This window comes from Poeciliopsis prolifica, unplaced genomic scaffold (assembly GCF_027474105.1).
Source record: "Poeciliopsis prolifica strain line A6 unplaced genomic scaffold, Auburn_PproV2 SCAFFOLD036, whole genome shotgun sequence".
In the NCBI taxonomy this organism is placed as follows: domain Eukaryota; kingdom Metazoa; phylum Chordata; class Actinopteri; order Cyprinodontiformes; family Poeciliidae; genus Poeciliopsis; species Poeciliopsis prolifica.
This window is the reverse complement of record NW_026562411.1, coordinates 4,728,593-4,750,882: the sequence shown is the minus strand read 5'-3', so window position 1 is coordinate 4,750,882 and position 22,290 is coordinate 4,728,593. Positions and strand designations below refer to the sequence as shown.

The 22,290-nt window shown below is 36.2% G+C and overlaps 3 protein-coding genes and 1 pseudogene across 3 annotated transcripts; all 4 read left to right on the top strand.

The window, feature by feature from the left end:
• The first annotated feature begins 1,724 nt into the window (after window positions 1–1,724).
• LOC129374509 (interferon-induced protein 44-like) lies at window positions 1,725–6,226 on the top strand (annotated as a pseudogene).
• A 732-nt stretch (window positions 6,227–6,958) lies between these two features.
• LOC129374503 (interferon-induced protein 44-like) lies at window positions 6,959–11,444 on the top strand. The gene is made up of 9 exons (XM_055052956.1): window positions 6,959–7,012; window positions 7,227–7,244; window positions 7,448–7,468; window positions 7,543–7,576; window positions 8,744–8,945; window positions 9,253–9,411; window positions 9,538–9,706; window positions 9,868–9,968; window positions 10,939–11,444. Exons 1-9 carry the CDS (start codon window positions 6,997–6,999, stop codon window positions 11,098–11,100), a joined length of 882 nt encoding a protein of 293 aa, XP_054908931.1. The 5' UTR covers window positions 6,959–6,996; the 3' UTR covers window positions 11,101–11,444.
• Window positions 11,445–12,064: 620 nt separating this feature from the next.
• On the top strand, window positions 12,065–16,319 carry LOC129374491 (interferon-induced protein 44-like). The gene is made up of 9 exons (XM_055052946.1): window positions 12,065–12,115; window positions 12,329–12,346; window positions 12,552–12,572; window positions 12,646–12,679; window positions 13,941–14,142; window positions 14,465–14,623; window positions 14,749–14,917; window positions 15,442–15,542; window positions 15,620–16,319. Exons 1-9 carry the CDS (start codon window positions 12,100–12,102, stop codon window positions 15,779–15,781), a joined length of 882 nt encoding a protein of 293 aa, XP_054908921.1. The 5' UTR covers window positions 12,065–12,099; the 3' UTR covers window positions 15,782–16,319.
• Window positions 16,320–18,339: 2,020 nt separating this feature from the next.
• On the top strand, window positions 18,340–21,867 carry LOC129374511 (interferon-induced protein 44-like). The gene is made up of 9 exons (XM_055052970.1): window positions 18,340–18,421; window positions 18,586–18,615; window positions 18,752–18,772; window positions 18,845–18,878; window positions 20,266–20,467; window positions 20,574–20,732; window positions 20,857–21,025; window positions 21,144–21,244; window positions 21,310–21,867. Exons 1-9 carry the CDS (start codon window positions 18,352–18,354, stop codon window positions 21,469–21,471), a joined length of 948 nt encoding a protein of 315 aa, XP_054908945.1. The 5' UTR covers window positions 18,340–18,351; the 3' UTR covers window positions 21,472–21,867.
• The last annotated feature ends 423 nt before the right edge of the window (window positions 21,868–22,290 follow it).

The following is a 22,290-nucleotide window of genomic DNA, read 5'->3' as shown; positions in this document are numbered from 1 at the left end:
AATAAGCTTAGACTCTTACAATAATTTCAAAACAATTAGTTGTTTGAGAGAATTACGTTATAGAAAAAAATATATCTCTACATTGTGTTTTCTGTGAAGTTAATTGTGAGATTTTGAAACTGTAGCGAATTGTAAGAAACATTCAATTGATCAGGTTTTTGTAGCACAGTTTAATGAATGTGCTTCAACTCAGAGAAGCCATATCTGTCTTTATTCAGATAAACAAACTGCATTCTTATTAGCATTAAACTGAAGAATTACAAGATATTTTCAAATTGGTTTGGAGTGATAAACAACATAGAGCAACCTCTAATTTAGAAATAAAAGATTTTCATCTTAAAGTGAAACTTGATTAGTCAGTGTGAATAAGAATTATAACAGTTTCATTAAACTAATGTAGACTGATTTACAATTACATTTATTTTTATAAAACAAAAAACACTGTTCCAAATGAATATTAAAGCTGCGAAATAGGATAATAACCAATCAGATCATACACTTTCCCCCCACTAAGGAGTTTCCTTTCAGAAGACCTGTTGATGTTCCCTGTTATTCAGATTATATATCTCTCTTAAAAATCAACTTAACTCCTAAACTCTTAACTTTCACCTCCAAAACACTTCCACGTCACACAAAGGCTCTGTGACGCCCTCATAACAACAGAAACAGATAACACCTGGCTCACTCAAGACACCAATAATATTTGTCAACCTGGTGTTAGAAGAAATAAAAGTCAGACTCGATATTTTGGTTCACAGTGACAAAAGATCACCACTCTGCTGCTGAGCAGGGTTTTTTTTTTTGTTCTTTTCATGCTACATAATAGACTTATGCCTAAGTGATCATTTGTCAATATTTGCAATGAAAATAGCTGTTTTCTTTTTTCTTAAGTTTCTCTGATATCACAATTAGTCGTCATTGACTTTACTTTTATTATGCTGACCTTGACGTAAAAAAGATGAAGTGGTGCGACCCTTAGTAAAGGCACATAACAAAATAGTTTACATTTAATTCTGCACCAAGTGACATCATAGTAAACAGCTCTGAGTTGAGCTGTTGGTCTACTGCAGGGTCTTTCTGTCCCCACCCAGCACCATCCTGCACCACCCTGCTCTGAACATGTGACTTATAATAAACCTTGCAGCTTATCTGAAGCTACAGCAGAAACTTTCACTTTCAGTCTGCAGAGCTTCTATTTATATATGTCTCAGTATGAGCTAAATTAGAATAAATGCAGTTATCCAGACCCCAGATAAATGAATTGACTGTTTCTGTGTCACTTTGCAATATGTTAGAGTTCCTGGTGAAATAATTCAAATTGTGTGCGCTGCTGAAGGGAATGACTGAGCAGTGAGGAATGATTCAAGCTTCCTTCAAGTCAGGAGAAAGTGCTTGATAATAAAACATAAAAAAGGCTGATAAAACTCATCAGTTAATTAGACTTCTTTGTCCTGTATTTGAGCTGAGGTTGTTTGTGGAGAAAAACATCTGGGAAACAAAACATTCTGGTCAGCTATAAGTAAAAATGGTTAAGTTTGATCAATAAAATGGGAAGCTATTCCAGTCAACAAATAAAAGCTCTTATCACTGCAGCACAGACCAAACAGAAAGTGAAAGTAAAAGGGATTTATCAGAAGTCATTTGGTTCATCAGAGCAGCAGATGTAATATAAAGGAGGAGAAAGTTGCTGCTGGTTCATTTTGCAACTGAGCAGCAACAACAGCAACAGCAGGATGGCTCGACACAATGATCCTTTTGTGCATCTATTTGGTCAGTATATTTTATTTCACATGACTTTTCTAGATATTTGTATAAATTGAATCAGATTCAGCAAATCTGATTAAAATTCTGCAGGATTCATTATGAACCACCCATTTACTCTGCAGTGACAGTCATAAGTTTTTATTTTATTTTCTCTTTTTTTAAAAGGACAAGTGTTTGGGGCCCCAAGACATGTTGGTAAGTTAAAGTGTCAAAATCCAATGCTATTTAATGCTTCACATTCACTGCCTTCAACATTTTAAAATGTTATTTTGTGTCAGTTTTAATACATTTAGAAAGACTAACTTGATCAAAAAATATCCTTCAGCTAAAGATTAATTATAATTTCTCTTCTGTTTTTTTCTCTAAAGCTCGTTTGGCTCAGTGTTCAAGTGAGTGATTGTAAAATTATAATTTACTTTGGATAACATGGAAAATTGACTTTAAAAAAGTATTTCAGGAACAGTTTAATTAATAATTTTTTGTTGTTGCTTTCAGAAGCTGAAGAGGCAGAGTCTCTAAGTGAGTGATAACATAAAGTTTCTAAAATATTTCAGTCATCGTTGCAGAATAATAATTCATGTTTCTGTTCAGCTCTGGATGAACCGTGGAGGGAACTATACTGGGGGTGAGTTTACATTAAAACTGTCATCTCTGATCAATAACAACCTCTTTACTGCTGCTGGGTTGTTTGTCACTCTGCTGAAATGTAAAACTGGGCTTTTTGTGGGACGTTCTGCTTGTTCTGATCACAGCTGCTTGATCCAAAAGAACTGTGATTTAACAGGAAATGGGGGAATTCAGTGGAACAGGAAGGAAACTGCAGGGACTCTATGATAAAGTGTTACGTTGAAAATAGGACAAATGAAAAAAAAAATGACTGTAGGGAAAATTATCAACAAACAGGAAGAGCACAGTTTAAATAAATGTAGTTATTTATTTTATTTTTTTAGCTGAAAAGGATTTGTTACAAGATGGAGGACTATAAAGCAAATGAGCTGACCACTGATAACAGAAAATAAGAATGTGATGGAGTCAAAGCTAAGCTTTGCCCTTAGCAAGAGAACAGGGATAATGAAGGGCAAAAGGATTATGACATTCATGATTAAAATGCTCATGAGTGGATTGGAACAAGTCTAGTATGCAATGGATAAACTTAAAGGGATAGTATGTTTTCCATACACATAATGTGATTTTATAGCATAACCAAGTAAGTATATTACTTGCAGTTGTTATGAAAATGTTATAACAATGTTATATCAAATATGACTTAAGAGAAATTTTACCTCCTTATTTGATGCCTTGAAAATCCAGGGGACTTTAAAAACTCCTGCTCTGTCAGGAAGTCATCACAATATTACTCCTCTATTAATCCTTTAGAAGGTTTTCTACTAGCACTGCACTGAGACATAACTCCCCTAATGAGCTCAGTAGATGCACAGTTGTTTGCTAATTGTTCCTGGCTAGTTTGGAGGAACTGAGCAGGAGAGGTGCTCTGTGAGGTGGAGTTTCTTCCATCTGGCACTCAATCCACCCAGGCGTTTTGCCAGCTTAATGGTTGCCATGTGAAAATAAAGAATTTCTCAAACATTCATGAAAACTTCAGGTATGTTTTTTAATGAGGAAGTTACATTATAACCTGGTATGCAGCTGAAAAAATTGGATATTACATGATATTGTCGCTATAAAATGGTTAATAAAATCATCATGAAGCAATGTGATAAGGCTTTGTTCAAAATCAAATCTCTCTGAGAATCCAATTAAAAGAGCTTGATACAATTCTTTTGCAATAAACAACCTTTGATTTGTACAATTAATACAAGACTTTACTATTCCTGACAAGGACCAAATGGAGAGTGAAGTGGGATTAGTCCAAAGGATACTTTAGTAAGTGGTTTTTAAATACATCAGGCTGCTAAATACAGGGTTTTAATTCCTGATTCATAATTTCTTTATGGTTTCTTTTATTGAGTTCTTCTGCTGGTCTCTGAATCTAACTGGGTTGGCATCTTGTTCGATTATTTTATGCATTTCATTCATTTTTGGATGGAACTTTACGTTCTCAGAGAAAAGCAGAAGAACCTTAAATATGTGCAGGAATACAAACCAGAACAAGATGACATCAAGTACCTCCGAGTCCTTCTTTACGGACCAGTTGGAGCTGGAAAGTCCAGTTTCATCAACTCTGTCAGTAACGTCCTCAGAGGCCGGATGACGATTCCTGCTTTGGCCAGCGCGACCACGTCTGACCAAAGCTTCACCAAAAAGGTCTGAAAACTAACAGACTTCTCTTTATATTGTAGAATGGACTTTATATCAATAACTGTTTCAGCAACAGGAGTTTTCTCTGGTTCAAATTTATTTATTTATGATTTTTTCTTTAGTATGAAACTCATAAGTTCATTAAAGGACGAGGAAGCTCAAAGACATCTTATCCTGTGGTCTTCAATGACATCATGGGTCTGGAAGATGGAACCAACAGGGGAGTTCATGCTGACGACATCAAACTGGCTTTGAAAGGACATGTGAAGGAAGGACACAAGGTGCAGCAACTGCATAAACAAGTCATGAAAACTCTGTATGAATGAATGAATGGATGTATCCCTGGTTTAAAGACCAGATGTGTATCTATCTGAAATGCTTTTCATGCTGCATCTTTTACTCTCTTCCAGTTCAACCCAGTTGCTCCAATATCTCAGGATGACCCAGGTTACAACCCGACCCCCTCTGCTGACGACAAAGTTCATGTCCTGGTCTGTGTGATGTCTGCCAACACTCCACAGATGAATTCATCCATTCTGGAGAAAATGAAGAGCATCAGAGAAACAGCCAGTGAGCTGGGTGAGTTTACAGAGAATGATCTCATTCAGACGTCATGTAAACAGATAAAATCCATTACAAGGTCCAATTCAGGGTCTCTAATTGAAACTGCATCTGAATTCATTGACAATTACTGATAAGAAACACAAATGCCATTTACTTGAGTGTGTTTTGTTTGTGCAGGAATTCCTCAAATGGCCATGATGACGCGTATAGATGAAGCCTGCAGTGAAACTCAGAAAGACTTGAGGAAAGTCTACAAGAGCAAGTACCTGAGAAAAAAGGTGATTTTCATGCATGTTATTCAGGGCAGCGACTTGAAGCAATGTCTCATTTTGACTAGAAAAATAGTCAAATTGGGAAGTAACTGTTTTCTCTGTGCTTTCAACATTTATGGATGAAAATTTTAATACTGTATCTCACTTCTGGTGGCGCTGTGTCACACTGAATCACAGACAGTCAACACATGCCCATTATCGCCAATCCACTATTTTAACTTACACATTTGCTATGCGTGCTGAGTATTAGGGCCACATTAAGAAAACGATTAAGTAAATTAAATGACGAGAATAAAGTCACGGTATTAAGAGAATAGTCAAAATGATATGTGAATAATCTCAAAAAAATAAGACAAAATAATGAATAAAGTCAGTATTACAAATTTATAATTTGTAATTTGTTCTCGTAATTTTGTCTGTTATAATTTTGTTTTTTATTAATTAATATTTGTAATGATGACCCTAACACCACATTGTAAATATTCCATAGTCTGTTTAGCCTTTTAATAAATGTGAGCGATATGCTAAATCTTTCTGATTGGCCTAAAAGTCAATAAAATAAATAAATAAAAATGAGAGACAAGCTTGGGAATTTTTACAGACTAACAAAGATATTTGTATAAAAGGATAGAAATATGGCATTTATGTACAAATAAAGGTTTATATTCTGTGAGTTTCAGTTTATATAAGGAAAGCGAGAGCAACAGTAGACAACATTTAATGAAAAAAAAAATATCTCCTATACTTCTTATTTTTCTTGATGTATCTTGATGTAACATTTTGCCATTGACTTTAAGATTTTAAAATAATGTGTGCAGTTCAGGTCAAAATTGAGATGCAGACGTTTGGATTTATAAATTTGATACATCAGATTGAAATGTGCGATGAGGCTCATGACCTCACAGCACGTCCCTGGTTCAACAATAAAACCGAAAAGAACAATATTTCAGACAGTAACTGACTGGTTTTTACTTTTCAGATGAGAGACTTCAGCTCAGCAGTGGGAATCCCCCTGAACTGCATCTTCCCTGTGAAGACTACAGTGAAGAAATCGACTTGAACGATGATATTGATATGTTGATCCTCAGCGCTCTGAGGAATATGATCAACTTTGGAGACGACTTCATTGAGAAGATTTAAACTGAGGAAACAGTTCATGTAAAGGACATTAAATAGCCATGTATGCAAAGAGGCTGTACAAATATCTTGCTTTGCCTTTTTTTTTTTTTTTTTTTAGCAATTTCAGATAGCATATGTCGCTGCTATGCAACATGATACAATGTTAAGCATGTCTGGCCTTTTGGACTCAGTGGAGATAGATGTCATTTTGAGATTCAGTATTCTGTCAGACGTTTTAATAAACTTCATTAATGTCACCTATTAAACTTGTCGGTTTCATAACTCTTGGTTTCTATCCAAAGTAGAGAAGAAACAAATAGCAAATGTTTTGCTTTAATTTGGTAATGTGAAGAAGCCTGGTTTACAAATTGGCACATTTTATTGATTGTATTCCACTGCAGGTGGCGCTGTTGTTTAAAATTTCCTATCTTTTTTAAAAACACTGAATAAAAAGACAGATTGACTTTTTTTTATTTGTGCTCAATATTAAAGCAGATCAAACATCTCTTGCTTTACATCACTCAGAATGACCAAAATTATTTCTATTTGATAAATGCCACAATAATGGGACAAAATATAGATTTATTTATTGATATCTTAAACATCTGAAGCTTACAGAATGATTACTGTGTCTTTAAACAGACAGTGAGAGAAAATGGTAAATGTGACATTTTGTATGCAAATGTCTGGTTTCAATAGGGCAAGATAAAAGATTGTGAGTTCAGCCACCACATCACATTATTATTGATATATTCATTTAGTGTTCATTTGCTTTATTTTTTTTACTTTACACATCTACAAGCAGTGCTTCCTCCAGCAGTTGTTGAAAGCCTATATGAGTATAATTCAATTTCCTGCCATGCTTCACAATGTTTGCAGCAAGTACAACAATGTCACTGCAGAACAAAGAAAAGAGAAAGTGAAAATAAAAGACTTTCCTGTTTTGGCAAAACAGCAGTTCTTATGTAGGGGAGGAGACGGATGTTTATTCATTTTACAGCGGAGCAGCAGCAACAGGATGAATCGATTTTTGTGTGAGTGCATTGTACTTTAGATTACTTTTCTAGATATTTGTAAAAAAAAAAAAGTGATTCAAAAAGCTTTCATAAAATACTTATGACAAGAAAATATCAGACTTCTTTTTAGTAGATTCTGATAAAAACTTTATTCAGATTCATTTGATCAGTAAATTCTACAGAAAACATTTTCAGTATTTTATAATCTTTTTCCTTTTCTCTTTTATAAAAGGGAAAAATCGACATTCTGGTAAGTTGGCGTTTCAAATCCAACACTGCCTAATGCTTTATATCCTCCATCTCCTGCTTCTGATCCTGAAACTGATTTAAATTGAAAATAAAATTTTAAATGGTGTTTGTTTCAGTTTGGATGAAATTGAAAATACTGAACTGAAGTAAATCTGTCAGAAACTGTTTTATTTATGTATTTTTTTCTGTTTTTCTCTGCTGAAGTTGAGGAGCTTGAGTCTGAAAGTAAGTTTTTTGCATTTTGTTTCTGAGAAGGTTCCAGTCATCTTTGCAGAATAATAACTCATGTTTCTGTTCAGTTCTGGAGGAACCATGGAGGGAACTAAACTGGGAGTGAGTTTACAGCAATATTGTTGTAACGATGAATGTGGTCAAAGCTGATGTTTGCTCTTAGTTAAGAGCAGGTTTACAGGGCACATCTCTCTCAAAAACAATGCAAAGATCTTGTTTACTTTCTTTTTTTGAAGAGCATAACAAAGAAAAATCAGCTTTTATCTATGTAATGAATAGATGACAGTTATTCATTACAAAGCTTTCATGCTATGAACAAAGCTTCATGTTTCCGGATGAGAACCTGATAAGATGCTGGAACTTAATGTCCCCTGGATTCTTAGTCGTCCAGGAGTTATTTTAAGACTATTATTGCTTCTTAGGGTTTGAAATGGCCGTAGTCTGAAATACCTTACCTATATTCTTTCCAAACCGTTCAGGCCTCTATTGATAACCAGTTAAAAACAGGTTATTGCAGCAAATGTGTTCATTGCATATGGCTTTTAGGTAAATTGCACAAGTTAAAGGTAAAAAGGTGATTTGAACTACTTCTCGCTGGTCTCGGAGTCTGGAAACGTCCTAAAATATACAACGCTACAGAATGAAAATTAAACATTATTGAACAGCAACATGAACCTGAGCAGGACTGAAGTCAAATGATATGGTTGAAGAAAGAACAATTATTTTAGTTTATCCTTTTCTTCATCAGCAAACATTAGACATGTTTGAAGAGCATATAAATGCTGTTCTTTGGTATGTTCAGTTAAACAGTTGTCAGCCAACTGTGCCACTTAACTTGCCTTGCAGCATGAAGGTCCTGGGTTCGATTCCTGACCTAGAGTCTTTCTGCATGGAGTTTGCATGTTCTCCTTTTGCATGCAGGGGTTCTCTCTGGGTACTCTGGTTTCCAAAAACATGACTATCAGGTCGATGGGTTTCTCTAAATTCTCCTTAGCTGTCTGTGTGCATGGGTGTTTGTCCTGTCTGTCTCTGTGTTGCCCTGCAATGGACTGGCGACCTGTCCAGGGTGACCCCGCCTCGCGCCTGTTGAGCACTGGACATCAGCACCAGCACACCTTGCTACCACATTAGTGATAAGAATGGAAGACAGACTGACGGATAGCTGTGGTGGTTATTGTACTGACTTGATAATATTGAACTGAAATATATTCTCTTGCCTTATTCATTATTAGGACAGCTCTAACCAACTGATTTACTTTACATTCTCAGAGAAAAAGAGAAGAACCTTAAATATGTGCAGGAATACAAACCAGAAAAAGATGACATCAAGTACCTCCGAGTCCTTCTTTACGGACCAGTTGGATCTGGGAAGTCCAGTTTCATCAACTCTGTCAGTAACGTCATTCGAGGTCGGATGTCGATTCCTGCTTTGGCCAGCGCGACCACGTCTGACCAAAGCTTCACCAAAAAGGTCTGAAAACTAAGATGCTTCTGTTTATCTTCCAGATTGAAGCTAATACTGCTATAGTACTATTAGAAAAGATTAAATAATGTTTACTAGAACCACACTGGCTTGTCAAAACTGTAGTTTGAACACTGAATCTGTTAAGATTTCTGTGTTCATAAAGTCTGTGTTCATAAAGTCTGTGTGCAGAGACGGAGATTAGCTCTGAGCTTCTTCTCTTCTATTTGTTGGTTCTGGTTCTGCGAGACGTTTAATGAATCAGTCTGTAAGACATCTGTGAAACCAACAGGAGTTTTTTTTGTCTGCATTTTAGTACGAGACTCATAAGTTCATTAAAGGACGAGGAAGCTCAAAGACATTTTATCCTCTGGTCTTCAACGACATCATGGGTCTGGAAGATGGAACCGACAGGGGAGTTCATGCTGACGACATCAAACTGGCTTTGGAGGGTCATGTGAAGGAAGGCCACAAGGTGCAGCAACTGCATAAACAAGTTGTGAAATATCTACATGAATGACTGGCTTTAGCCCCTAATTAACATACCAGAGTTGTGTCTTTGAAATGTTTTTTCATGCTACATCTTTTTACTCTCTTCCAGTTCAACCCAGTTGCTCCAATATCTCAGGATGACCCAGGTTACAACCCGACCCCCTCTGCTGATGACAAAGTTCATGTCCTGGTCTGTGTGATGTCAGCCAACACTCCACAGATGAAATCATCGATTCTGGAGAAAATGAAGAGCATCAGAGAAGCAGCCAGTGAGCTGGGTGAGTTTAGAGAGAATGATCTCATTCAGACATCATGTAAACAGATAAAATCCATTACAAGGTCCAATTCAGGGTCTCTAATTGAAACTGCATCTGCATTCATTGACAATTACTGATAAGAACACAAATGCCATTTACTTGAGTGTGTTTTGTTTGTGCAGGAATTCCTCAAATGGCCATGATGACGCGTATAGATGAAGCCTGCAGTGAAACTCAGAAAGACTTGAGGAAAGTCTACAAGAGCAAGTACCTGAGAAAAAAGGTGATTTTCATGCATGTTATTCAGGGCAGCGACTTGAAGCAATGTCTCATTTTGACTAGAAAAATAGTCAAATTGGGAAGTAACTGTTTTCTCTGTGCTTTCAACATTTATGGATGAAAATTTTAATACTGTATCTCACTTCTGGTGGCGCTGTGTCACACTGAATCACAGACAGTCAACACATGCCCATTATCGCCAATCCACTATTTTAACTTACACATTTGCTATGCGTGCTGAGTATTAGGGCCACATTAAGAAAACGATTAAGTAAATTAAATGACGAGAATAAAGTCACGGTATTAAGAGAATAGTCAAAATGATATGTGAATAATCTCAAAAAAATAAGACAAAATAATGAATAAAGTCAGTATTACAAATTTATAATTTGTAATTTGTTCTCGTAATTTTGTCTGTTATAATTTTGTTTTTTATTAATTAATATTTGTAATGATGACCCTAACACCACATTGTAAATATTCCATAGTCTGTTTAGCCTTTTAATAAATGTGAGCGATATGCTAAATCTTTCTGATTGGCCTAAAAGTCAATAAAATAAATAAATAAAAATGAGAGACAAGCTTGGGAATTTTTACAGACTAACAAAGATATTTGTATAAAAGGATAGAAATATGGCATTTATGTACAAATAAAGGTTTATATTCTGTGAGTTTCAGTTTATATAAGGAAAGCGAGATCAACAGTAGACAACATTTAATGAAAAAAAAATCTCCTATACTTCTTATTTTTCTTGATGTATCTTGATGTAACATTTTGCCATTGACTTTAAGATTTTAAAATAATGTGTGCAGTTCAGGTCAAAATTGAGATGCAGACGTTTGGATTTATAAATTTGATACATCAGATTGAAATGTGCGATGAGGCTCATGACCTCACAGCACGTCCCTGGTTCAACAATAAAACCGAAAAGAACAATATTTCAGACAGTAACTGACTGGTTTTTACTTTTCAGATGAGAGACTTCAGCTCAGCAGTGGGAATCCCCCTGAACTGCATCTTCCCTGTGAAGAACTACAGTGAAGAAATCGACTTGAACGATGATATTGATATGTTGATCCTCAGCGCTCTGAGGAATATGATCAACTTTGGAGACGACTTCATTGAGAAGATTTAAACTGAGGAAACAGTTCATGTGAAGGACCTTAAATAGCCATGTATGCAAAGAGTTTGTACAAATATCTTGCTTTGCCTTTTTTTTTTTTTTTTTAGCAATTTCAGATAGCATAAGACGCTGCTATGCAACATGATACAATGTTAAGCATGTCTGGCCTTTTGGACTCAGTGGAGTTAGATGTCATTTTGAGATTCAGTATTCTGTCAGACGTTTTAATAAACTTCATTAATGTTACCTATTAAACTTGTCGGTTTCATAACTCTTGGTTTCTATCCAAAGTAGAGAAGAAACAAATAGCAAATGTTTTGCTTTAATTTGGTAATGTGAAGAAGCCTGGTTTACAAATTGGCACATTTTATTGATTGTATTCCACTGCAGGTGGCGCTGTTGTTTAAAATTTCCTATCTTTTTTAAAAACACTGAATAAAAAGACAAATTGACTTTTTTTATTTGTGCTCAATATTAAAGCAGATCAAACATCTCTTGCTTTACATCACTCAGAATGACCAAAATTATTTCTATTTGATAAATGCCACAATAATGGGACAAAATATAGATTTATTTATTGATATCTTAAACATCTGAAGCTTACAGAATGATTACTGTGTCTTTAAACAGACAGTGAGAGAAAATGGTAAATGTGACATTTTGTATGCAAATGTCTGGTTTCAATAGGGCAAGATAAAAGATTGTGAGTTCAGCCACCACATCACATTATTATTGATATATTCATTTAGTGTTCATTTGCTTTATTTTTTTTACTTTACACATCTACATCTACAGCAGTGCTTCCTCCAGCAGTTGTTGAAAGCCTATATGAGTATAATTCAATTTCCTGCCATGCTTCACAATGTTTGCAGCAAGTACAACAATGTCACTGCAGAACAAAGAAAAGAGAAAGTGAAAATAAAAGACTTTCCTGTTTTGGCAAAACAGCAGTTCTTATGTAGGGGAGGAGACGGATGTTTATTCATTTTACAGCGGAGCAGCAGCAACAGGATGAATCGATTTTTGTGTGAGTGCATTGTACTTTAGATTACTTTTCTAGATATTTGTAAAAAAAAAAGTGATTCAAAAAAGCTTTCATAAAATACTTATGACAAGAAAATATCAGACTTCTTTTTAGTAGATTCTGATAAAAACTTTATTCAGATTCATTTGATCAGTAAATTCTACAGAAAACATTTTCAGTATTTTATAATCTTTTTCCTTTTCTCTTTTATAAAAGGGAAAAAACGACATTCTGGTAAGTTGGCGTTTCAAATCCAACACTGCCTAATGCTTTATGTTCTCCATCTCCTGCTTCTGATCCTGAAACTGATTTAAATTGAAAATAAAATTTTAAATGGTGTTTGTTTCAGTTTGGATGAAATTGAAAATACTGAACTGAAGTAAATCTGTCAGAAACTGTTATTTATTTATGTATTTTTTTCTGTTTTTCTCTGCTGAAGTTGAGGAGCTTGAGTCTGAAAGTAAGTTTTTGCATTTTGTTTCTGAGAAGGTTCCAGTCATCTTTGCAGAATAATAACTCATGTTTCTGTTCAGTTCTGGAGGAACCATGGAGGGAACTAAACTGGGAGTGAGTTTACAGCAATATTGTTGTAACGATGAATGTGGTCAAAGCTGATGTTTGCTCTTAGTTAAGAGCAGGTTTACAGGGCACATCTCTCTCAAAAACAATGCAAAGATCTTGTTTACTTTCTTTTTTTGAAGAGCATAACAAAGAAAAATCAGCTTTTATCGATGGGTTTCTCTAAATTCTCCTTAGCTGTCTGTGTGCATGGGTGTTTGTCCTGTCTGTCTCTGTGTTGCCCTGCAATGGACTGGCGACCTGTAATGAATCTATGTAATGAATAGATGACAGTTATTCATTACAAAGCTTTCATGCTATGAACAAAGCTTCATGTTTCCGGATGAGAACCTGATAAGATGCTGGAACTTAATGTCCCCTGGATTCTTAGTCTTCCAGGATTGATTTTAAGACTATTATTGCTTCTTAGGGCTTGAAATGGCCGTAGTCTGAAATGCCTTAACTATATTCTTTCCAAACCGTTCAGGCCTTTATTGATAACCAGTTAAAAACAGGTTATTGCAGCAAATGTGTTCATTGGCTTTTAGGTAAATTGCACAAGTTAAAGGTAAAAAGGTGATTTGAACTACTTCTCGCTGGTCTCGGAGTCTGGAAACGTCCTAAAATATACAACGCTACAGAATGAAAATTAAACATTATTGAACAGCAACATGAACCTGAGCAGGACTGAAGTCAAATGATATGGTTGAAGAAAGAACAATTATTTTAGTTTATCCTTTTCTCATCAGCAAACATTAGACATGTTTGAAGAGCATATAAATGCTGTTCTTTGGTATGTTCAGTTAAACAGTTGTCAGCCAACTGTGCCACTTAACTTGCCTTGCAGCATGAAGGTCCTGGGTTCGATTCCTGACCTAGAGTCTTTCTGCATGAGGTTTGCATGTTCTCCCTTTGCATGCCTGGGTTCTCTCTGGGTACTCTGGTTTCCAAAAACATGACTATCAGGTCGATGGGTTTCTCTAAATTCTCCTTAGCTGTCTGTGTGCATGGGTGTTTGTCCTGTCTGTCTCTGTGTTGCCCTGCAATGGACTGGCGACCTGTCCAGGGTGACCCCGCCTCGCGCCTGTTGAGCACTGGACATCAGCACCAGCACACCTTGCTACCACATTAGTGATAAGAATGGAAGACAGACTGACGGATAGCTGTGGTGGTTATTGTACTGACTTGATAATACTGAACTGAAGTATTTTCTCTTGCCTTATTCATTATTAGGACAGCTCTAACCAACTGATTTACTTTACATTCTCAGAGAAAAAGAGAAGAACCTTAAATATGTGCAGGAATACAAACCAGAAAAAGATGACATCAAGTACCTCCGAGTCCTTCTTTACGGACCAGTTGGATCTGGGAAGTCCAGTTTCATCAACTCTGTCAGTAACGTCATTCGAGGTCGGATGTCGATTCCTGCTTTGGCCAGCGCGATAACATCTTATCAAAGCTTCACCAGAAAGGTTTGAAAACTAAGATGCTTCTGTTTATCTTCCAGATTAAAACTAATACTGCTATAGTACTATTAGAAAAGATTTAAATAATGTTTGTAGGAACCACACTGGCTTGTCAAAACTGTAGTTTGAACACTGAATCTGTTAAGATTTCTGTGTTCATAAAGTCTGTGTTCATAAAGTCTGTGTTCATAAAGTCTGTGTGCAGAGACGGAGATTAGCTCTGAGCTTCTTCTCTTCTATTTGTTGGTTCTGGTTCTGTGAGACGTTTAATGAATCAGTCCGGAAAACATCTGTGAAACCAACAGGACATTTTTTGTCTGCATTTTAGTACGAGACTCATAAGTTCATTAAAGGACGAGGAAGCTCAAAGACATTTTATCCTCTGGTCTTCAACGACATCATGGGTCTGGAAGATGGAACCGACAGGGGAGTTCATGCTGACGACATCAAACTGGCTTTGGAGGGTCATGTGAAGGAAGGCCACAAGGTGCAGCAACTGCATGAACAAGTTGTGAAATATCTACATGAATGACTGGCTTTAGCCCCTAATTAACATACCAGAGTTGTGTCTTTGAAATGTTTTTTCATGCTGCATCTTTTATTCTCTTCCAGTTCAACCCAGTTGCTCCAATATCTCAGGATGACCCAGGTTACAACCCGACCCCCTCTGCTGATGACAAAGTTCATGTCCTGGTCTGTGTGATGTCTGCCAACACTCCACAGATGAATTCATCCATTCTGGAGAAAATGAAGAGCATCAGAGAAACAGCCAGTGAGCTGGGTGAGTTTACAGAGAATGATCTCATTCAGACGTCATGTAAACAATAGATCTATGATAAAGTCTATTATCTCTAGTTCCAACCTGAAGGATTTGTCATTTACTTTAAACCTTTTGAACTGATAAAAACTAAGGCTGCCAACATTTGTGATTAATCGTAAAAGTTTAACACGTTTATATACATAGTGCATATTAATTGCATTAATTATTTTAACCTAAAAGCCTCTCTCCCGGCCCACAGAGGCTTACTTAGTCCAAAGAGTGAAAAGCTGAGCGAGGAGAGAAGACTGCTGTGTAATAACACACTTATTACAGAGGATGCAGACCTCGATGTGACCATCCTGAATTTGACTCCCATCCTCGGTTCCATTGCTACATTTCTTTCCTCCATGTTCTATGGCCCCTTTAGATTGCTGTCAAATAAAATTTGCAAATTCCCTAAAAATTATTTAAAAACAAGCGCAATGTTTGTCCAATGGACATTTGGATAAAAGTAAGGCAGTATATATTTATTTACTTCAATGCAGGAATTCCTCAGATGGCCATGATGACCCACATTGATGAAGCCTGTGGTGAAACTGAGAAGAACTTGAGGAATGTCTACAAGAGCAAGTACCTGAGAAAAAAGGTGAGTTTCAGTCAGTTGGTCCAGAGCGATGACACTAAATTATTTCAGTGTAACTATGACTGATTTTTACTGTTCAGATGAAAGACTTCAGCTCAGCAGTGGGAATCCCAGTGAACTGCATCTTCCCTGTGAAGAACTACAGCGAAGAAATCGACTTGAACGTTGATATTGATACTCTGATCCTCAGCGCTCTGAAGAATATGATCAACTTTGGAGACGACTTCATTGAGAAGATTTAAACTGATATTTAAAAAAAATAATAATGAGGGGGATTTGGTTCAGTTACCTCCAATATACCAAATATATACAGCTACAGCTTCATAAAGTTATATTATATAAATTGTGGAATCCAGTTTTGGACTCAAGTAGTAAAAGGAAAACATTTAGTAGAATTTGTTTTAAATCAGAACTCAAAAAAATATATTGTTTGCTGCATTTGGGCTAGGTTTTTATTTTCTTAAACAACTAAAGAGTTTAATGATCATTTGGGTCACGCATTTGGGTTGTGTGATTTTATGTGACATTTCTTTTATCTTTTTGATTCATCGGTTTTTCGGCTCTGTTTTTTCAGGTACTTATGAAGTACATTGTCATTTGAAATAGTTACATACATTACATGTACAATGGTGGTGCCCACATAAACCTTTTCTTCTCATTAAAACTTTTCATAAATTGCTATTCATTGTGATACAATATTAAACATCTCTGGGCAGTTTGGTTCATTGGAGTTGATGTAATTCTGACATAAGATGATTAAATTTTATACCAGAAGTTTGAATAAAGTGTCAACTTCACTTATTAATCTTGTCAATTTAATAATTTGTACACCTGTAGATGCATTTTAATTTCACACGAGGAAAATACTTATTTCTTGTTTGACACAATGGGAAAGTAAAAATATACTGAACAAAATATAAACTCTCCATGTCAAATATTGTTGCCATGTGGTGTTAACTGTAAATCAGCAGTTCCTGACATTTTATTGTACAAAATTGGCGTGTTGGCTGCAGGGATGTCCACCAGAGCAATAGCTGCATGGCTTAATGTCCATAATCAGACCAGAGGCTGTTTAAGGTAGGAGAAAGTGCTTGAGGGTGGAGTTGAGGGAACAATGTATAAGTGTGAGGGCAACAAAATATGGTAGAAGGAAACCATATGGGTGGGAACAGTTGATACTCATGAGGCTCACTCTGAAATGTGACAGATTTTTACTGTAAAAATAAAATCTTAGGATCTATTTGCATCCATATGTAAATAAGGTGCATCAGAGTAGATGATGGAGGCTTCAGTTCCCAGCGTCTTTGTCCCCACAGTCAGTTTGATATCTTCCCCTTCTCTCTTTGCTTTTCTAGTGGCTCTTCACTCAGTAACTCTACTGACAGTAGACTGAAGTTTTAAATAAGAATAGCAAAGCTTCATAATAATGCCATTTAAGTAAAAAGTCTGACACAGAGAAACTACTTCTAGATGTTACTTAATAAATGTATTGTCGTAAATGTGACTGGATATTAGCTTCCTCTGACAAAGTGAAAGTAAACAGAGCAAAGGTGTTTTTTTAAGAGAGAACAATGTTGCTGTTGATTCACTTTGCAGCAGAGCAGCAACAGCAGGATGGATCAACAGCATGCTAAACCTTTTTCTCGTTTCAGGGAACGTTGGCATGAGTGAATTTTTCTTTACATAACTTTTCTATATATTTTGCTAAATTGATTCACAATAGCTTTGATAAAATATTTAATAAGAACAGAAAGCGGACGATTCTTTCATCACTATTAAAACGTTTCAAAGTTAATATTTCCTTTTAATGTTAAGTATATGCAGATCTTCAATCATTAGCTTGTTCTTATTTCTCCTTTTATCTCAGCTTCATTTTGAACAAATTTTGTAATAAAAACCAAAACAATAATAAAAAGTTAAAAGATCAAATGTCGTTAGATAAATCACTTTCTATGAATGAATATTGCAATGAATATCAGTGTGCATTAACAGTCCAGTCTAAATTACCTTTACAGAATAAACTAGTTTACTGATTGTTTTTCTAAAATATTCTACGTATATAATTCCCTACAAAAAGTTTCAAAAAGATTCAAACCTGAGTGCTTCTATTTAGTGTATAACTGAACCAAAATATCCAGATATTTTGTCTAAAGCTCGTCTTTCTTCAAAACCTTTCTTAATCCATTAAATTTGCGCTCTGAAGATGGCTTACCAAATATCATAATACCAATAGTTTTTTTCCCAAATTGGTTAACAGAATGTGTTTTATTATTACTATAAATTTGTTCAAATACACAATCTCTGGGAAATATCATTTTGGAAAATGCTTTAGCCATCGTCTGAACATATTTTAATGGAGAACAACTCAAATAAATTCAGTCCTATAAAACCCTGTCCTATATGAATCCCTTAAAAAAAAGCTATTTTCCTCTTCTTCTTGTTCAGTACAAATCAAACATGTTTCTCAAAAAAGTTTCAATAATAAGTTTGAATAAGTAATCCACAAACTATCTTCCCCCGCTTTGAGGCATTTGCTTCTTCAAGCAAAGGCATCAAACATTTCTACTATTTCATAATAGAGATTCTGCTGGAACAAGCTCAGTAGTTCACTAAAAAATGTTTCTTTAACAGTAATCAATGAAACCACATTCAGTCTTCTAACTTTAGGGCTCCATTATCGCATATTGTTGTGCGGTAATGCGATATTGTTATACAATGTGCAGAAAGTGGAAGTAAAAGGATTTATCAGAGGTCATGTGGTTCATCAGAGCAGCAGATGTAATTTAAAGGGGGAGAAAGTTGCTGCTGGTTCATGTTGCAGCAGAGCAGCAACAACAGCAGAATGGCTCAACAAAATGAGAATACATTTAGTCAAAGACTATGTAAGTGTATTTTACTTCAGATGACTTTTCAAGATATTTGTATAAATTGAATCAGATTCAGCAAATTTGATTAAAATTCTGCAGGATTCCTTATGAACCACCCATTTACTCTGCAGTGACAGTCATAAGTTTTTACTTTCTTTTCTTTTCTCTTTTTTTAAAAGGGAAAATGTTTGGGTTCCCAACACATGTTGGTAAGTTAAAGTGTCAAATCCAATGCTATCTAATGCTTCATATTCACTGCCTTTAGTTTGAATAACATAAAAAACGTCTTGAAAAAAGTTTCAGGAACAGTTTAATATTTTTGTGTTGTTGTCCTGCTTTCTGAAGCTGAAGAGGCAGAGCCTCCAAGTGAGTAATTACATAAAATTTAAAAAATGCTATAGTCAGTTTTGCAGAATAATAACTCATGTTTCTGTTCAGTTCTGGATGAACCATGGAGGGAACTACACTGGGGGTGAGTTTACAGCAATATTGTTATAACTGATTGATAAAATCACAGAAGAAGTACAAATCTCTGAGTTTGCTTTTTTGTGGAAAGTTTTGCTGGGTTTAGCTGAGTTCTAGTCAGAGTTTCTGAGTTAACAGGAAGTGGAGGACGGAAGTAAATCAAGAAGGAAGTTGGATCTGGAAAGTCCAGTTTCTCCATAAAACAGACTGGAGCTCTGTTTTATGACACAAAAGAAACTCATCGTAGATGGACCGAGTCATTCAGCTGAAATGTAAAACTGGGGCTTCAGATCTCACTGGAAAAAGCCTGGAAATAGAGTTTGGGATGTGAGTTAACAGTAATTGAATGAGCAAAGTGCATCAGGAAGGAGGTGGTAGGAACTAAACTTTAGTGAGGATTGAAGACGAGTCTGAACCAAAAAGATCATCATACATGAACCATCATCACAGAGGGAACAGTTCAAGTAATTTGATGAACAAATGTCATGAGAAGTTGTTGTAGGTATGATGTAAGGATATAAAACAGATGGGTTGGACACTGATAACAGAGCAAAGAAATGCAGTGAGGTCAAAGCTCATCACCATCATTCTGAAAAGCAGAAGAACAAAAGAGTTATGAGAGATATCCATGGTTACATTGTTTGTAGTTTTGGCAGGTGGCTGGCTGGGTGTGCGTTGGTAAACAGGTGTTGCTTCGTTTGGGCAGCATGCTTGGCCTGCAGTCACAGTCACAGCTCACACCTGCTTAGATGTTTCTCTGCTTCAGCACATTTGACTCCAGTATGAGTTCATTAAAAAAGATCTGCAGAGCTTGATTGCATGCTAGTGCGGCAGTTTCACCATTTAATTCAAGCGGACAAGGGATACATCTAATCCCTTGTCCGATAAAAGCTTCACCAAAAAGGTTCACCTTCCAGAACTGACTTTAATGCGCAAATCAAAAAATGACTGCATCAGCAACACGAGGTTTCCCTTGATGAATATGTTTGGTTTTTCTTGCTGTGCTTCGGACAAGGGTTACATCTTTTAGATGTAACCCTTAAGACAATTCCTTATAGTCTTAAGTTGCATTTTATCCCCCATTGTTCTCACTTGCTTTTCCATCTCGGTGTTTTTCACATTTGTAATAAACTCACATCAATTTCTAATACATTTATCTATATGTCAAGTAAAGTATCATCGTTAAAGTCATAATGGTCCACTAATGAAAGTTTGTTAGGCCTCACCTTATCTTGTCCCACACTGCTGGATAAGACACTGAAATAAAAATGACCTGAAGTGTTTTTTTTTTATTGATGTTTTAGGTTTTCAGATCTTGGTTTCTGAGCTTTGGATTGAATATTTATTGTTATGTCTTGTTCAGTTTGATCAAACTAACTGATTTATGTTCTCAGAGAAAAACAGAAGAATCTTCAATATGTGCAGGAATACAAACCAGAACAAGATGACATCAAGTACCTCCGAGTCCTCCTTTATGGACCCGTTGGATCTGGGAAGTCCAGTTTCATCAACTCTGTCAGTAACGTCCTCAGAGGCCGGATTACGATTCCTGCTTTGGCCAGCGCGACCACGTCTGATAAAAGCTTCACCAAAAAGGTTCACCTTCCAGAACTGACTTTAATGCGCAAATCAAAAAATGACTGCATCAGCAACACGAGGTTTCCCTTGATGAATATGTTCGGTTTTTCTTGCTGTGCTTCAGTACGAGACTCATAAGTTCATTAAAGGACGAGGAAGCTCAAAGACATTTTATCCTCTGGTCTTCAACGACATCATGGGTCTGGAAGATGGAACCGACAGGGGAGTTCATGGTGACGACATCAAACTGGCTTTGGAGGGTCATGTGAAGGAAGGCCACAAGGTGCAGCAACTGCATAAACAAGTTGTGAAATATCTACATGAATGACTGGCTTTAGCCCCTAATTAACATACCAGAGTTGTGTCTTTTAAATATTTTTCATGCTGCATCTTTTACTCTCTTCCAGTTCAACCCAGTTGCTCCAATATCTCAGGATGACCCAGGCTACAACCCGACCCCCTCTGCTGATGACAAAGTTCATGTCCTGGTCTGTGTGATGTCTGCTAACGCTCCTCAGATGAATTCATCGATTCTGGAGAAGATGAAGAGCATCAGAGAAACAGCCAGTGAGCTGGGTGAGTTTACATGGAAACAGAACAGATCCGTATCAAGGTCCATCATCAGCGTCTCTGGTTCCGACCTGAAGGGAACTAAATCATGAATACTTTCTTCAGTGAGTCTCTCTTCCTGCAGGAATTCCTCAGATGACCATGATGACCCACATCGATGAAGCCTGCAGTGAAACTGAGAAGAACTTGAGGAATGTCTACAAGAGCAAGTACCTGAGAAAAAAGGTGAGTTTCACTCCTTTTGTGCAGAAATAACAAAAACATAACTGTGATAAATGTTCACTGTTCAGATGAAAGACTTCAGCTCAGCAGTGGGAATCCCAGTGAACTGCATCTTCCCTGTGAAGAACTACAGTGAAGAAATCAACTTGAACAATGATGTTGATACTCTGATCCTCAGCACTCTGAGGAAAATGATCGACTTTGGAGACGACTTCATTGAGAAGATTTAAACTGAGATGTAGAGGTTTAGGAGAGAGAATGTTGACGGTGTTGGAATAATGTAATTTTAAGTCATTAAAACACAATGTAGGATCAATTTGATCAATTATATGTTTTGGGTGCTTGGGGTTTTTTATGTAAAACATTGTGCTATATAGCTATATTTCATATTGTAATTTTCACCTGATATTCTTCATCCTTTTTTTTTGATGTAAAGCACTTTAAATCACAAAAATGTGCAAATGGGCTGTACAAATAAACCTGCTTTTCCTTTTCTTAGCAACATTACACTACAATAGTAGTTGCCATGCAATGATTAGTTTTAAGTTTGTTTAAACTATGGGCTTGATTAGAGATGGTGTGATTTTGATTTTGATTTAAAATGCAATGAACGATCAGAAGTTTGAATAAATTCCACAAATCTTATTTGTCTTGTCAGTCTAATGATATTGGTCTATTTGTCGAGTTGGATGCAACTTTGACGAAAACAAGTGATTCACTAGCAGCAACTTCACATCACTCTTTAATGTGATATCATGAATTTTGTACAACTTGAAGCTTAGGGAGGGATCTTTGAGGTTGACCAAAGAGAAGACAGTTGCAGCAGTTGATGCAGGAGGTGACAAGGCCATGGACAAGAGGACATATGAAGTGTGAGGAATGGGAGGGACAAAGATGATTAATATGGCGTAGGTGGAATAAACACAATGAGTCATATTGTCAGAGTGAAAGGAGAGGTGAAAGGTGAAGTTCTGTCGAGGATGACCTGGACTCTTTAACCTGAGAGTAGAACCATCTAATGAAAAGGTTTAGAAACTGTCAGCTTTGGA

Coding starts and splice junctions, on each gene's coding strand:
- LOC129374491 (XM_055052946.1), top strand. Junction 12,573..12,645: donor TGAGGAGCTTGAGTCTGAAA/GTAAGTTTTTGC, acceptor GTTTCTGTTCAG/TTCTGGAGGAACCATGGAGG. Junction 12,680..13,940: donor TGGAGGGAACTAAACTGGGA/GTGAGTTTACAG, acceptor TTACATTCTCAG/AGAAAAAGAGAAGAACCTTA.
- LOC129374511 (XM_055052970.1), top strand. CDS start 18,352: ATGTTGCAGCAGAGCAGCAACAACAGCAGAATGGCTCAACAAAATGAG. Junction 18,422..18,585: donor TACATTTAGTCAAAGACTAT/GTAAGTGTATTT, acceptor TTTTTTTAAAAG/GGAAAATGTTTGGGTTCCCA. Junction 21,245..21,309: donor GCAAGTACCTGAGAAAAAAG/GTGAGTTTCACT, acceptor TTCACTGTTCAG/ATGAAAGACTTCAGCTCAGC.
- LOC129374503 (XM_055052956.1), top strand. Junction 8,946..9,252: donor ACCAAAGCTTCACCAAAAAG/GTCTGAAAACTA, acceptor TCTGCATTTTAG/TACGAGACTCATAAGTTCAT. Junction 9,969..10,938: donor GCAAGTACCTGAGAAAAAAG/GTGATTTTCATG, acceptor TTTACTTTTCAG/ATGAGAGACTTCAGCTCAGC.